This window comes from Dermacentor variabilis, chromosome 8 (assembly GCF_050947875.1).
Source record: "Dermacentor variabilis isolate Ectoservices chromosome 8, ASM5094787v1, whole genome shotgun sequence".
In the NCBI taxonomy this organism is placed as follows: Eukaryota; Metazoa; Arthropoda; class Arachnida; order Ixodida; family Ixodidae; genus Dermacentor; species Dermacentor variabilis.
In genome coordinates this window covers 53,098,466-53,115,845 of record NC_134575.1, presented here as the reverse complement: position 1 = coordinate 53,115,845, position 17,380 = coordinate 53,098,466, and the positions used below count along the sequence as shown (strand labels likewise).

Below are 17,380 nucleotides of genomic sequence, written 5' to 3'. Positions count from 1 at the left end.
TGCCCGTTTGTTTGTTGAGTTTCTGTGAACGTACAAAGCCTGTTTGCAGCTGTTTAGCAGTGCGTGAAGGAAGTAATCTTGAGCCCCGACGAAGGCGAGCCACGTTGACGTAGTGCAGGCTTCGGGCTGACACTTCAGTTGTTGGCCCCAAGTTGATTCCTCGAAGTGCCAATTTCTTTTTTTCTGCGACCCCCCGGTAATGTTTCGGTTTGCATTTGTTGTTGCACTATTCTTTGTTTCACTATTCACAGCTGTGTGAACACTTTTACAAAGAACGTGGATGGTTGCCGGCACTGGGCCAAGTTGAGGTAGTACACCTGATCTTCTTACCACGCTACTTCTTACCGCGGATGAGTCGAACGGATGCGACTGCCACGTAGCCACGGACTCTGGAGGATCAACGGGGGCCTCGGACGGAGGCGGAAGTGACGTCACCGGAGCGGAGTCAGTCTCGCCCCTCGCAGGCCTATAGACCGGCGGATCGGGCACCAGGGATCGGCGGGGAAGCATCCTGGCGTCTCGCAGGATGCTCGCCGTTGCCGGATCGTCGAGCCGCGTGCTGATCAGGAGGCCGGGAGAGACCAGTCGCAGGAATGGCCGCTCGTCCACCGGCGGCTGCCGCTGCTCGGTGTCAGCCTGCTGCGCGAGAGACCATTAAAGCATTTTGCAAACGTCGTTAAGTGCAAGAACTGCAGTGAACATGAACGAAAGGATTGCGGGGAGCCACTCAAGGGAATACTGAAGTCGCGATCATGCAATGTTACTTTGCCCTCCCCCCACCCCCCACTCAAGAAAGTCTAAGTTGCCATATAATCACAATTGGGTTTGTCAACTTGTCAACGTAAGGTGGCATATCATAATACACAGAATGAGGTCCCGAAAATAATTTTATTTATTTATTTATTTCTACATACTGCAACCCTAAGAATGAGGAGGGGGGTAACAAAATCAAGGGTGCCGCAAACACAGCAAAAGGGGGTACACAAATCAAAGGTACAAAGCAAAGCACTATTATAAGAAACATGTTGAAAGAGAAAGAAATGGCCTCAATACATACACATAGTATATAAACAGTGTATAATACATGGTCCTAGTAATCACGGGCATCAACCAGTGATTGCCTTAACAAAATTATCAAGTGTCAATTTTCGCATGTTAGGGGGAAGCTGGTTCCAAAATTCAATGGATCGGGAAAAAAATATTTATTTGAATTTCAGTCAGTGCGGGCGTACAGGGGTGTTACATGTAGGGGGTGAAAATTCCGTATGTTAGACGCTTTAGCAAACCTAATGTATTCTAATGATCAGCAACGTTCAGAGTCAACAGTGGTGTAAAATAGTTTAAGATTTTCTACGTTACGCCACTCTACTAGAGAAGAGTGGTTCATGGAGCGAATGTTAGAAGAGGGGGAGGAATCCTTGGCGTAACGCCGGTGTAAAAATCGAATAGCTTTTGTTTTGTGTAACGGATTCAAGTTTTTTTTTTCATGTCGGATTTCAGGTATGGATTCCAACTCCCACACCCGTAATCCTTGATGGGCTAAAGGAATAGCACCAGGGTTTTATGAGTGAGTAATTTTGTTTCTTTGGGGTCTGAGCGCAGAGAACGCTTTAGGTAACCTAGACGTGCTAAAGCTTTTCGCAGTCTCTTCGTAATGAGTGTAAAGAGGCATCTCGTACAAATTTATAAGAATCCAAAGGAAGCATTGGTGACGTTGACGGTCTTTCAACACACACACACACAAAAAAAAACGAAATACATATAGAACAAAGAGAGGGCAAGTGGTGCTACCTGCTAAGGGTTATTTCGTCGTTTATGCGGCACGAAAGCATCAACGTCAATGGAGCGCATCAACCAGGCCAGTAGGAAGCTCTTCAGCCGGGTATTTCTTGTAGTGTGCGCCAGCCTCTGCAACATCTCTTTAAACATTGAGTTTGTGTGTGTGACAACATTATTTTCGGCGCAAAAAAGAAGGAAGACAATGTTGCACACCAGTTCTAAACCAACAGGGTGATCTTATACTGTAAATATATACAGAGAGTCATTGAAGCGAGCCCTTAAGAAATATCAGAAAAAGATTTTAGCTGGCCTGACCACAACGACATTGGCATAAATGCCACGGTGTCCTCGATGTATACACGGTGGTTTTTTTTTTCGTCGATATAATTTTTACCGTCCCCGTGACAGCTCATCGATGATAATTTTCGGCGCTGCCCTTTCACGAGACATTCATTACTTCACATGACACTTTAATTCTAATGCATTGTTACTTCCTGTTGTTTTCTCCTACCGAAGGTAGTGCGATCGAGTGATTTGATTTATTATATGCCTTAATTAAGTGTGTCTTAATTACCTTCGCCATAATTAACACCAACAGTCGCGGGTATGACTCCCATCAAAGGTCGTGGGTTCGAGTGCCTTAATCAACTTTATCCTAATTAGCGGTGTCTTAATTAATTTTGCCTTAACACCGCAGGTAGTGCTGCCGCTTCTTTGCCTCGACTTCACGCTTTCTTATATAGAAATCTACGGCCTGATTTGGCCAAATTAACACCAAAGGTCGAGGGTTCGACTCCCTATGAGTTTTGGTGCCACAACGCTAGACGGCGTAACGACGCACATCGAATGTTTCGCCCCATGAGTCGTCTAAGGCTCTCGTCTTAAAATAGAAAGACAAGTGAACTGATAACAGATACCAATAAAAAAGTTCCCGTATCATTATTGAGACGCTGCTGTCATCACGTGTGCCCGGCAAGCGGTCACTGGTCCCTGGGGCCACTGATATGGCGTTAACATGCCTTCCTAATGCACAATAGCTCGGGAAGTGGCAGCAAAATCTAGCGGAGCGATCACCCAATAGTCAAAAATGGAAGAACGAGGCGTTCGTACGAGTTGAACTTATAGGGTAGGCATGACAGCTTTTCGACAATCATCGCGAGTCGAAAATTTATTGCAGTAACAGGCTCGAATGCTCAGCTTTCTCACTACTTATAAACGAACGTTCGTTTCTCAGGACTGCGTGTGGACGAGCGCGCGACCTACGCAGACATTCAGGTCAAAAGCAGAACGCCATACTTTTGAGCGTAGCTCTTAGGCGCCCCTTCCTGCGGCGAGTGTCGGCGTAACCGAGCGAACGAGCACAGCGAAAGGTGAAAGCGAACGCGGAGCGCAGCGGGGGATGAAAGACGCGAGGAGGAACGTTGAGGAGGAAAATATGGCGAAAGGGTAATAAGATAAGCGTAGTGCGGCGACGATGGATACGAGATGGCGCTAGACTAACGCGCGTCGTCTGGGAGGTCGGCCGGTGACGGCTGCTGTGAATCGCGCCCACGCGTCAAGCGGGAGACACACGGTCCGATTCGATGTCCGATCCGGCGTCCGACGCGCCGGAACGGCAGCCGGAATCGAGGTGTTCTGCCGTGCCGAAGCGCCGGATCCGACGTCCGGCGTTGCGACAAACAGGGCAGGTTTTCATCGTCCGACGCGTCCGACAACCGCACCGTCGTCTCGCCGCAGCCAATGACAGCGCGGCTAGCATGTGACGTTGTCTGACGTTCCCTCCACGGAGGCGCCGCTGGCTGGCCGGTTTCTCGCAGTCTTTTTTTTCCTTGCCTGCTGCAGTTTGTTTCCGACACGAAATAGTTACTAGTTTAGTAAATTTATCTCGAACGTGTGCCTGTTATGCAAAGCAGCGCCCAGTGCACTAGCACTAAGCTCTGGCGAGATCTGGAGCCGCGACGCGAGGGCATTTCGCGGACAGACAGCACACACCGACCGTCTGAGCGAGGCTGCTGATTTCGCTTGCATGTTTGCCCTTCGCCACGATTGCGTCGAGTAAACCAATTGTATTTAAGTAAGGGCGACCTAAGTGTACAGTGTTAATTGTTTTGGCAAAAAAAAAAGCGCCCTTCGACGTGCTCGGGTTGGATCGTACGCGCCGTCGAGTCCGCCTAGCCAGGCCTACCGGCCCTATCGCTGGCTGTTAGAAGAGTCGTCAGTGGCCAACGCGCCGTCGTGAAGTGTTCTGTCACTCGCAGGGGCATAATTTTATTCGCAGTGCTCGCGTAAAGCGAAGCAATGTTGTGCAGAGTTGTTTATATGGCGTTTCTCGACGTAGATATGAAGTCAAGCTGGGGGACTGGATCTGGGCGGAGCTTACGCGCCGCTCGATCGTTCCGATGCGCGCACCGTGTGCCCCGAATCGTCGTATGCCGCATGCCGGAGCATGCAGCGCCGCACGTCGGATCGGACGCCGAATCGTACCGCGTGTCGCCTGCTTTAACCACGCGCTTCCTCTCACGATCTCCCGGTTAGCGAGGGCGCCTTGCCGCACTTCTCTCCGTTTGCAACGTGCCGCACGAGACAGATTGTCCGCGCCAGCCGATATATCGCGAAATGAGAACACGTATAGAGACGCGTTCAAATTTCGCATTTAGGGAGGATTGTAATCGTCGGTGAGCTTGTTTTTTTATATGCCACTGCGGCAGGCGTTCGTGCGTGGTTACAAAGGTTTTAAAAGAAAGAAAATAAAATAAAAATAAAGCGAACGTCCACGTGACAGGAAGTCCCGTAAATTCAATGGCACCACTGAAGCTATCAAAGGTGCGCCTTGGGAATTCTTTCCAAAAGCTGCTTCTCAGGAATTTTCAGGAAATATCTATCTATCTATCTATCTATCTATCTATCTATCTATCTATCTATCTATCTATCTATCTATCTATCTATCTATCTATCTATCTATCTATCTATCTATCTATCTATCTATCTATCTATCTATCTATCTATCTATCTATCTATCTATCTATCTATCTATCTATCTATCTATCTATCTATCTATCTATCTATCTATCTATCTATCTATCTATCTATCTATCTATCTATCTATCTATCTATCTATCTATCTATCTATCTATCTATCTATCAATCATGTAAGTGAACCAAGTGTCCGTATTTGCATACGCGCGACCAATTGGTTCCGCTGCTTGTCCCACCGCTTTTTGGTATTTGCGGATCTCTGGTGGCTGTAATCGAATCCTCCTGGCCGTCTAAGGAACCCGCTTCTGGAAGGGTGTCGGTACTGTTGTTCTATTATATATCTTTTCCGTTCGTTTATGTTTTTATTTTGTTTCTTCTCATATAGGTTAAGGGACACTTGCGTACATAAAAACAGAGAAGAAAGAAAAGAATTGAAGTCAATGAGCTATCACGCAGCTCCTTGCTCAACAGCGCAAGATTCGTGTAGTTCGAAAGGACCTCGCCCTTCCTACTGGGGTTCTTTTCCACACTACAGCTACACTCGAGAGCTGGGCAAACACGATGTCGCGACTTACTTTCTTTCCGACTCGGAACACAGCGACGAGGAGTGAGCCGAGTTTCGTTGCTCCTCTCGCCGCTCTCTTACGCAGGTATACGTATCGCTGTCAGGTGAGTGGGTGGGAGAAAACGGTGCAGAAGTAGGACTGCGAGAAAACCCTTTAGGGGAGCTTCTCGGCTCTCCCGAGGATATCACGTGTGCACTCCGATAGGATTTCGCTGACATGCGTTTCTACTATGGCGAGAATATGGGTCGCCTATTTCTGGCACGGGTGCGAAGAGTGGAAGGAAATATGCGTCGAGTATTATATTGAGCGATGCGCGTTGGGGAAGTCTGCCGGCATACGATGGAAGTCGCTAGACGGACGTAACTGGAGATCGCCGGAAGTGGCCTTCGTCCTGCAACGGAGCTAAGTAGAACACGCGTTGATGACGATGATTTCCGGAGATTTGTGCTTTCCTTCGCCACCACAAGTTAAATGCCACGATGTAGGTAGCACCGAAAAATACAGCTGGATATAGGTGGTGTACGAATTGCCAGCCCAGCGACGGCCCCCCTCTGGATAACGTAAAACAGGTCATGCTCGAAGGCTGTGCTTTGGCTGAGGGAGTGCGCCGGAAGCAAATTAGGAAGCCGGAAACACGTCATGCACGTCCGAAACGATGCACCGGCATAGTGGATGCTCAGCAGGTCCACCTGCTGAGCATCCACTATGTAGTGGTCATGGTGCTCTTCTGGCGCTTGCAGGGCGCCGGAAAAGCACCCTGCAGTTTACCGAGCAGATTGTAGAAATGTTTTCTGTCGAGAGAAGAAAAAGTAAATAATGTTCGTTGAATTAATTTCAATCTTATTTTCCTGATCTCGTCGGTTACCGTTACATCAAGATGTGACGATGACAAAGATGGCACATGCCTACGTCACACGCTCGCGTAATAAGCTACTCGCTGCTCTTTTGTTGTTTAATTGCGCTTATACGACGTTCCTAACATGCTCCTTGGGACAAGTTATAGTTATCCCCAGTTGTGCACCCTAGCCATAAACAGCTTCGCTGTAATAAATAAAAAAAATCAGGCCCCTCGGGTCCTCTTCTCACTCATTACATAGCGAGTACCTCGAATTTGGCAGCCTTGGTGCAACAAGAATACCGTAGGAGTGTTTTTGGGCCACTTTGCGGGCTCCCAAGCTCGCGCACTACTTGACGCCTGCGGTTAAAGGGCACGTCCCGCATCCGCCGCCATGACCATGGACGGCGCTGGCTAACACTCCCAAGAATTATCCTGTGCACACGCACAAAATACCAAGAAAACGAACGAAAGGAAGTTGCCGAGGTACGCTTATTGGCAAAGCGTGGCACGCCTAAAGCTCAAGATGTGGGTTTGCCTCCTATCTTGCGGGAGTTTTTTATCTATTCCTTCACTTTTATTTTCATTCTACCTTATTAGACTTATTAAACACAACAATTACTTTGCTCTATGTTTTATCTAGCTTTATTGCCTGCTTACCAGTAGGGTTGCGGCCAACAAAAGAACAGAGACTCTCGGATCCTCCTGTTGTTCGTGCACTACCAGTGAGTGCCTTTCGCCTTGCTTAACCGTCACTAATGCCAGACCAAACAGCCCGTGCTTTAGTCCTGATCGTACATTTTTGTTTTCAAACACATAACTGAGCAGGTGTTTGGGACAACGCAATGCCTACCAAAGGCTCACGCCAACGGACCCGCCTCGTTGGCTTAGCGGCAATTTTTTCGCGCCGCTGAGCTCGAGGTCACGGCATCAAATCCCGGCCGCGGCAGCTGCATTTCGATGGGGGCCAAAGGCAAAAACCGCCCGTGTACCGCGCATCGGCGGGCCCGCTAAAGATCCTCTGGTGGTCCAAATCAATCCATAGTCCCCCACTACGGCGTGCCTCATAATCAAATCGTGCGTTCGTCACATAAAACAAGAGAATTCATCTGGACGTGGCAACGCCAGGCCAGCATAACTTTTCCTCATTTCTGGGTTCTCCATATAGCGCCCTGATCAAAAAAAAAAAAGAAGAAAGAAAGAAAGGACAGAGAAAGGAAAGCCTGAACGTTCATCGCATCCGACAGCACCCTGGGACAGCGTACTTATCGCGTGAGTGACGAGTGAACGAACATCTATCTCTCGCGCACGCCATACATATACGCGAAAGAGCTTCCCGTTCCGGAACGGTAGGGGAGGTGCCCGAGACGGTCGGAGCAAAGGGTGAACCCATACCCCGACAGTGTCCTCTGCTAACGTGAGGGTATGCGATAAACGAACGGACGCCGTGTCGCCGATTCAGAGCGTTACGGTTCGCTGGGCCGTGCTCCGGGAGGAAAGTTTCGCCCGAAAGAATGGGCGTGCTGGCCGTGGAATGAAAGGAAGATAAAAGGGAAGACAGAAAGAAACAGAAAAGGAGGTTTCGGGCGTAAATGTCGGGGGGAAACTGAGACTATAACCCTAACTGTATATGGATCGTCTGCTGCTTTCCCGATGCGCCGGAACTCGCTTCCTGCGCGGGGCGGAAGTTCTCGTCCTTGCTCACGCGGAGAAAGCTTGCAGCTGTGCTACAGCAACCTGCTACAGCGCGTAGCCTCGCACACTTGAAGAACCGCGCCACTGTAAGTAGCCTTGTTATCCGCGAATGATCGAGCTTGCGATGCGAAGGTCTCGCTCTGATTTGCCTGCTTCCCACGCCTGCTTGCTGGTAAAGGTTAAACTACTATTAGTAACTGTTGCTAATAACGCGTTCGCCGAATGCTTGGACGTTGTTACTCACAACCGTTAGGTCTGTATACGCGACGGCAGCGTTGATACTGGTCGACCCGTAAGGCTGCTGACCTTTGTAGCAGTGAACTTTGAAAATAGGAATAGCGTAGACGAACTACCTTTTCGCGACTGAAATCACTTTTTACTACAAGTTCTTCGCTAGCAGTTAAGCCATCGGTGAGCCTATAGCGGTCCACTGGCATCGGGTGATGCCGAATCTGCTCACACCGTAGGAATCTCAGGGGACCACGCAGCGTAGCTTGTACGTCTTACGGTTTTCCACTATTGCGCATTCCTTATTTTTAGCGTTTATATTTAGTAACCTTTGTGCATTGAAGCGTGCCAAAACCCGTCAAGAGGGACCACTCAAGCCGATGAAGACAAACACAGTGGGACACACAATGGCTCGTACCCAGGAGGGGGATTGCATTACTGATTTGTTTTTCATCTTTTTTCCGCTATGCGAGATTTAGCTACTGTAACGTTAACTCCTCGAAAGCCACATCTTGCAGTTTGCTACGCCTTGGTGTAGCCAAAGTGTTGACTTAAGAAGGTTCTGCACTAATTAGCCATTTGCGGTGGTTTGTACGCTTTTTTTAAAAACATAAAATAGAGTAAGTGTTAAAGAGCTTTGCATCTAAATTGCGGTGCAGGTTTTCTCAGACTACATGAACTACAGTGTCGTGGATTCTTAGGGGAAACAGAAAATCGCTGTTTGCAAATGTGCATGATGGCGCGAAACGCTGATATTGAAAGATTAGTCCGACGGATATCATGCTAAACTTGGGCTTCTGTGAGTACTTGAATAAAGGTGAGGTCTTTTTGGGCTTCTGTGAGTACTTGAATAAAGGTGAGGTCTTACCCCCTAACAGTGGACAATTTAGTGAGCTCTGGGAAACGGCTTCTTGTTCCTCGCTTCGCCCCCGAATAACAACAATGGACGCAACATTATTAGCCGTGTCGGACACGGGGATCGTAGAGCGTTTACAATTCAAAATTTGTACTTTTGGTGAAAAGGATACAAGGATTAAACGAAAATAGCGTGTCTTGATACGTACGATGGATTGCCACATACGTCATGGATGTCGAACATCGCTTGCCAGAATTACATGATGCATTTCATTTAGCATTCTACACTGCAAAAAAAAAAAGAAGAAACTACGGCAGAACCCTTCTCACGATGACTGTCGTCGGTAATGCTACGAGCATTCGAACATTGTAGCGACAGACCGTATTCCTGAAGTCACGTTTATTCAACACGTGTAGCGATAATTCTGAGACTTTTGTCGCTTCGGCTATATGCCACATACTGTTATATCGTCCGAAATTGCTACGGCACTCGCTTTCCACGGTTGCCCGTGAGCATGACGACTGTATGACGTCGACGCAGTGACGATGAAATGATGAAGGAATAACCTGGCTGCAATGGCAGATGTGGTATAACGACGATGGCATATGACGACAATGAGATGTCGATTCCTAAATTTTGGGACAACAGCATGACGACAACCAGATGAAGTGCGCTACTTTGTGCGCTAGACTCCTTGGACAAAACATTTAAAGTGGCTAATAATGAACTTCGGAGTGTTAACCACTGGTTCGTGTCAAATAAGCTAACTCTGAATATCAAGAAAACTAAATATATGCTCTTTACTTCTTCATGGAAAGCACGACTAAGAGACTGTCATTCGCTTTCTCTAAACCATAATATACTTGAGCGGGTGAATTCAATTCTATACTTGGGTGTCACACTAGACGAGCATCTTCATTGGAAGCCTCACATTGCATTGCTGTGCAAAAAGTTGAGCAAGGCTTGTTTTATGCTGTATAAATGTCGTTATTACTTCGACCCTGCCACTCTGAGAACAATTTACTTTAGCATATTCCATAGCCATTTATCCTACTGTATTGCATCTTGGGGTAACACGTACGTTTCATATGTTTAACCTATTGTACTTCTTCAGAAAAGGGCCTTGCGATTTATGACTTTTTCGGATTACAATGCTAAGTCAATGCCGCTGTTTCAAAGTTCAAATATACTGCCTTTTAATTTACTACTGAATCTTAAAACTATATTGTATACTCATAACACCATAACCACTAACTGTCCTTTGAGTGTGTCAATTTTTTTACATTTGAGAAGCTATACACGCAGTGCATTTAAGGGAAATTTTCTCTTGCCAAAAATGCATAATGTATATGGAAGGCGAAGACAACGCTGGAGCACTGCTATGGAACAGCTTACCATTGGAAGTAAAACAAGCAAAATGTTTTTCACAATCAGTGAAATCCCATTATCACTCACTACTACTATATGCATAGTTTTCATCTCGATGGTGTACATATGTTTACCCCTTTCACTTGCAGTGTATAATTTACTAAATAGAAATTCCTCTCTGTGGGTTTCTCGTAGCTAATACACGTACCCTGCCTTGTGTTCTAAATGAATGTCTATGTATATATGATTTATTTATAATTCTTCGTATTGATGTTAAGATTGTGAATTACAACTAGCACGGATCCCAACTAGCCTTGAGCTAGGGATTCAGGTGTCCTGTACAACATTTCCTGTGTACTTTCCTATTTTTAATAAACTTGAATATAATTGTTCTAAAGCAAAAAAAAGCTGGAATAACGACGATCGCACCCCGCCAACAGCATGACGACGACGGTAAGACAATAGACGCATGATAGCGTCGGTCTGACGAGCATGCGATGAGGACGATGGCATGAGAAAGGCGGCATAATTACGATTGAATGACGATAGCGTAATTACGATAAAATGACCAACGAGGAATGGCGTCGATGGATCGACAAAGGTGGTATGACGACGACGGGATGACGACAATGGGATGATGTCACAGAAATGATGACGATAGCGAAACGACGGTGTGACGACGATGGCACGATGACAAGGGTACGACGAAGACTGTGGGGCGACGATGGCTCACGACGGCGGTATGATGAGAATATGATGTTGAACGTACAATGACGACGATTTAACGAACGCGTCGGCATCATGACAATGGCAATGGCAATATGGCAAAAAATGCATGACGGCGGCTGTATAACGATGACGCAATGACGGCGATGATGTGAGAACGGCATGAGGACAATAGGATGAGTACATGATGACAATGGCGTAAACGATGACTATATTGTCAAACATGTATGACGAAGATGGCGCGACGACAAGCGCATGACGAGAGTCGGATGACTAAGCTGGAATGAAGACGATGCAACGAAAACGATGACATCAAAATCACGAGCAGACACCCAGTAGCCTAAACTTTCAGTCCACCTGAGTCACTGGGCCGGTTAAGAAGGTTTGACGACTACCGCACGATGAGAATGGGATCTCGGTGCTGGAGTGACGACAATGGAACGACCACGGCGGCATCACAACCAGGAGTACATTCTTAGCGGCCCAAGCAAGTAGACAACTTCGGCCACTGGATGAGCTTAAGAGTATAGATAGACAGACAGGCTCAAAACGGCTGAAGTAGCCAAAGAATGCTATTCGCATTAAAATAATCGTTGATGTGTGCCGATCCGAGCAAATCATACATCGAGGATAGTGAAGTTCTGTTGACCTTTTGAATGTAAAACATCACGCTGTCGGGTGCACAGGCCTCGACGTCATCCCCGTATGCTCCCCCCGGGAGGGCCAGCGATGATGGGCTGAGGTCCCCCTAAATAGGCGGGATCGTCGGCAGGCGTGTGGAAGAGGCAGCCAACTCCGATGAGACGTTGGGCGCGCGGGATCACGAACACTGAGGAGCTTGATGCGCCGCCCAAACTACAATCGACCTTAGCGAAAAGGCCCGGACGCGATACCCGTTAAAATATTTGTGGAATTGGGCCCCTCCAGGCTGATCTCTAAATTGGAGCTGCTTGAGCGCGACGTAACAAAAAAAAGTTATTAAACACTGGCTAAGATAAACAGGCAAATAAGTTTTCGATTCGAGTGAAGTACACGTAAGGTAACGTTTCTGTAACTCGTGATGATTACGTTTCAATGCATATATTCTGGAGTACGGCACACGTTGCGCTGATATCTACCGAGCACGCCGGCCTTCATCGCATCGTAACGGCTGCGAAACTAGGCTTAACAGTGTCGCTGTAAAAATTTCTTTATAGTTGACCACATCACGATACATAGGGAACATGCAACGAAAAAAAAAAAAAAAAGGTCTGGCGAAGAACTAAGTTGCGGACGCAGCGCCCTTGCCTATTGCACACGCAGCGGCTGCGAACGCATATTTGTGTTAATATAATTGTTACGTCCCTCGCTTTAAGCCTTATTTGACAGTTATGAATAAACAGGAAGCACAGTATCCCGCACACGGCTAAAGATGCATTATGTAAGCCTGGTAGAAATCGCAGTGTGGATAAGTACGTGCTTCGCACACCATCGGACATGCGCTCGCATTGCTGGAAGTGCTGCGCTTTGCTGGGTTGCGTTGAGCATATCCTCGACACGACTGATGACTATACTCGGAAGCGTAAATAGTTTTTAAATTATTTCATTCATATGCCTCCCACTTTCCAGTTTGGAACATTGCGTGAGGGATGAGGGGGGTGAGAGTTAGAGAAGCAATCGGTTGCTCTAGGTGTAACAGCTAATAAAATAGGGTAACGGACAAGGAAACCGTTATACGATCGTTAGCGATGATATTTTTACATATTAATCTGGTACAGATAAAGACTAAGATAAAAGGAATGCCCTTTGACCGAAAGGCTGCACAGGTGTGTTTTGCATAGTCACAACCAAGAATTGTCAAAGCAAACTTTTCGTAAAGTTCACCAAGATAACCGTAGAATGTGTTGGAAGTGTGTATGGTAGTGTGTGGTAGACCGCGTCATTGGAGTGACCTCCAAGAAACGGTCCGTTTCGGATACTTCGGTCTCTGAGTATGTAACTACTATAGCTGACATCTACGTAAAAGCAAAGCTTTATTCCTGTGGCTGGCTCATGAACCATGTGATGATGGATGAGCTTGATTAGTTAATCTCGGGCGGACCCCTCTTGCACAGCCCCACTGGCCACGGCGGCTCGCCGGGCCTGGGTCGCCAGCTCGGAAAGCCGTGCCTCCCGAGACCACGTGGCGAGTGTTTGTGATGAGCTCACCAGCCTGTATACTGCCTAAGCTGTGCGCTCCTCACACAAGTAAATAATGTGTGTCAGTGTGGCTGTGTGGTCGTTGCACCAGCGACATATCCTGGTTGTGTATACCTCCGGAGAGATTGCGTGCAGTCTCGATATGTGCGGGTATGTGTTTGTTGAAGGCAGCGCCAGTCCTTGGCTTGTTGGCTGCTTAGCTTTCTTTTTCTTTCTTTCATTTGTTTCAATTGCTAAAATACAATGGCGGGGGCTAAGATAAAAGCTGCAATGAGGCAACTTGAGGTGCCCTTAGCCCCTGTGTTACATGGTGGCAGTGAGTAGCGCAATCAACCGCACGCAAAGAACATTACATAGAAATATTAGGTACAATCATTAATCAGTTCAAGAGAATTGTCTATAGGGGAACAAAGAAACTGGATAAGGACAAATAAAAAACAATGCAGATAGTACGCACCACTATATTACATACACTTGGCAATACGTAAATAAAAGTGAAAATCGCGTACACTTGACGATGCATAATTAAAGGTGAAGAGATATGTTGCTCGATTAATATTGAAATAATTAGGAGAAAGAAAAGGAAGAGCAAAAATGTGCATGTAAATACAGGTGAAAAATAAATTACGCTTGATTCATTAATTAGGAGAAGGTTCTGATAAGTAACGACAGTTCTGACGGTGTTATGCTAATGATGTCAATGCCAGCGCCATGTAATGAATTGAGCAGTCTGGTTAATTTATTTTTCGTCATTTTCAAGCCATAGTTGGTTCTTGAAGGGGGTATAGACCAATATTCTCTATGACGGGTAATATAGGTAGCTGTATTTTTTTGCAGACAGGCAATTTCATTGAATACGCTGTTCTCAGAGTTTCAGTTTGAGAGCCATATACGAAGGAGAAAGCGGTTGCATAGAGAGTAGATTGTGGGTATGTTGTATTGTTTAAAAAGCTGCTCACTGTGACTGTGATATGGCACGTTTGCAATGACACGTACTTTTTCTGTAGTATTTTCCTGAGGTTAGTTTCAGTTGTTGTGCCCGACACAAGGTGTGTATAATTAATGTGTGATGCAAATAGTGAGTGGTAAATTATTATATTTACGGATGTTGATATACGATACCTGTTCTTGTTCAGCATTCCTGTGATACGGCTAAGCTTCTGTATTACAGAGTCTACTTGTCGATCCCAGTTTAGCATACTAGAGAAGTATGTACCTAATACTTTAATTTCATTTACTATTTCTATGCTCCCTTTGTTGATCTTTAAGGTGTAACTGTGTGAAATCTTTGTGCCTCTCGCATAAAAAAATACGGCTTTTGTCTTATTTGAATTTAATTTTAGATAATTTTCTGTAGACCATGTGGATATGTGCTGGAGAAACTTGTTTGCGCTGTTTATTAAACTAGTATAACATGCCGATAAAATAAACACACTAGCATCGTCTGCATATACGATAAATTGGGCCTTGGGATAGGTCATAGCAACATCGTTTATGTTGTTGCGTGTAGAAAGACACAGTTGAAAAGACTATTTACTGGCTATTTGCACCGGAGCCAGACAGCCAGGTCGACACTCACCCGTGCCAGGGCACAGACCAACTTCATCGTCGTTCTCGCGGCGGCTCGTCTCTTGAGTATCTCCTGATAATATCGTAGTACTACCCCCCCCCCCCCCCCGGCGCCGAAAGCGCCGTCATGGTGCTGTTAAATATCCAGGGTGCGTGGAGAATTGTAGGGCTTGAGTCGGGCGACGTGGACAATGTCACTGGTTGCCACAGCGAAGGACGCAGTGGGCGTGGCTAGAACGATTTCATAGGTGAGAACGGTCACTTGGCGGAGCGCGCGATATTGGTCCTGTATAACAGGAAATCAGTTTCTCACAAAGGCCAACTTTATGCGATGGTGACCAAAGCAACACGAGGGTGCCGGGCACAAAATGGACATCACGGTGACGGAGGTCGTAGCGTTGCTTCTGTTTGTCTTGAGACACTTGTAGACGAACGCGCGCAAGTTGGTGAGCATGGCCAGCACGGGCGATTGCATCACGTGCATAAGCGCTAGTTGAGGCTGTGGTGGACGGAAACACAGTGTCCAGTGGTAGCGTCGGTTCACGGCCATACAAGAGGTAAAACGGGGAAAAGCCAGCAGTTTGAGACGGTAAGAGTTGTACGCAAAGGTAATGTAAGGTAGAGCCAGGTCCCACACACGGTGGTCATCTGAAACGTATTTCGATAGCATGTCTGTAAGGGTGCGGTTCAAACGCTCAGTGAGACCGTTCGTTCGAGGGTGGTAGGAGGTGGTAAACTTGTGCTGTATTGAGCAGGCACGTATGATGTCGTCAGTGACTTTGGCTAAGAACGTACGGCGACGGTCTGTTAGCAATTGACGCGGAGCACCATGAATCAAAATGATATCATGCAGGAGGAAGTCCGCAACATCAGTTGCGCAACCGGTCGGAAGAGCGCGGTTTACGGCGTAGCGGGTCGCGTAGTCAGCCGCGACTGCAACCCACTTGTTTCCTGATGTAGATTCACGAAATGGGCCGAGGAGGTCTAAGCCAACCCGATGGAAGGGCTCGGCAGGGATGTCGAGCGGCTGCAGGTAACCAGCGTGGAGCTGGGAAGGCTTCTTGCCTCGTTGGCAAAGTTCACAAGCGGCGAAGTAACATCGTATGAAACGGGCAAGGCCTGGCCAGAAAAACGGCGACGTACACGGTCATAGGATCGAGATACGCCGAGGTGTCCTGTCATTGGTGCATCGTGAAGCTCTTCTAGAACGGTTGAGCGGAGGTGTTTAAGTATCACAAGTAGGAAGTCAGTGCCGTCCGGATGAAGGTTACAACGGTACAGAGTACCGTCGCGGAGGACGAAGAGGCCTAGAGTGGCATCGGCCGGAGAGTGTTCAAAGCGGTCGATGAGTGCTCTGATGTAGGCGTCACAACGTTGCTCGTCGGTGAAATGAAGCAGCTGTTATACAGAGAATACACAAGCAGTACTGGCTATATTGGAGGAGTCAGAGTCGTCAACAGGGTAACGCGACGAGCTGTCGGCGTCTTGGTGCAGGCGACCAGACTTGTAGATCACGGGATATGCAAATTCTTGTAGCCTCAAGGCCCATCGACCAAGCCGGCCTGTAGCATCTTTTAGCGATGAGAGCCAGCAGAGAGCATGATGGTCAGTGACAACGGAAAAAGGGCGACCGTAAAGGTAAGGACGGAACTTCGCTACCGCCCAGACAATAGCAAGGCATTCTCGTTCCGTAATGGAATAGTTGCGCTCCGATGGTGCTAGGAGGCGGCTCGCATAAGCAGTAACGCGATCCTGGCCACGCTGACGCTGGGCTAAGGCGGCACCGACGCCATGACCGCTGGCATCTGTACGCAATTCTGTAGGGGCATCAGGGTCGAAGTGGGCGAGAATGGGTGGTGAGCTTAGAAGAGTGACGAGACGAGGGAAGGCGGCGGCTTCTGAAGTGCCCCACGAGAATTGTACGCCTCTCTTCAAAAGATTAGTGAGGGGTCCAGCAATTGTCGCAAAATCCGGAAGAAAACGACGAGAGTACCAGCATAGCCCTACAAAGCTTCGGACGTCTGCGGCTCTCTTCGGAACCGGAAAGTCTCGGACAGCGTGAGTTTTGTCGGGATCAGGCTGTACTCCGGAAGCGTCAACGAGATGGCCCAGAAGAGTAATTTGACGGTGGCGAAAACGACATTTGGACGAGTTAAGTTGCAGCTTAGCCTTTCAAAATACATCAAGTATAGTTGTTAGACGCTCAAGGTGAGTGTCGAACGTTGGCGAGAAGACGATTACGTCGTCGAGGTAGCAGAGGCATGTGGACTATTTGAAACCTTGGAGCGAGGAGTACATCATACGCTCAAAGGTGGCAGGGGCGTAGCATAATCCAAACAGCATTAGTTTAAATTGGTATAGGCCATCAGGTGTGATGAACGCGGTTGTTTCTCTGTCCATATCGTCAACAGCAATCTGCCAGTGTCCAGAACGAAGATCAATAGAAGAGAAATAGCTGGAACCGTGGAGGCAGTGAAGGGCGTCGTCTATACGTGGGAGCGGGTAGACATCCTTCTTAGTAATGTTGTTCAGATGGCGGTAGTCTACACAGAAGCGCTACGTGCTGTCCTTCTTAACCAACACCACAGGTGACGCCTAGGGACT

The 17,380-nt window shown here is 47.4% G+C and overlaps 1 protein-coding gene across 2 annotated transcripts in view; it reads right to left on the bottom strand.

Moving 5' to 3' along the window:
• The window catches only part of LOC142590218 (uncharacterized), a 55,269-nt gene that overhangs the window by 804 nt on the left and 37,085 nt on the right, over positions 1-17,380 (bottom strand). Inside the window, exon 4 of one of the 2 annotated variants that reach the window (XM_075702138.1) lies at positions 346-639. In XM_075702138.1, the coding sequence (XP_075558253.1) occupies positions 346-639 (294 nt within the window). The remainder of the gene's footprint in view (positions 1-345; positions 640-17,380) is intronic. The other variant, XM_075702139.1, reaches the window with a different exon arrangement.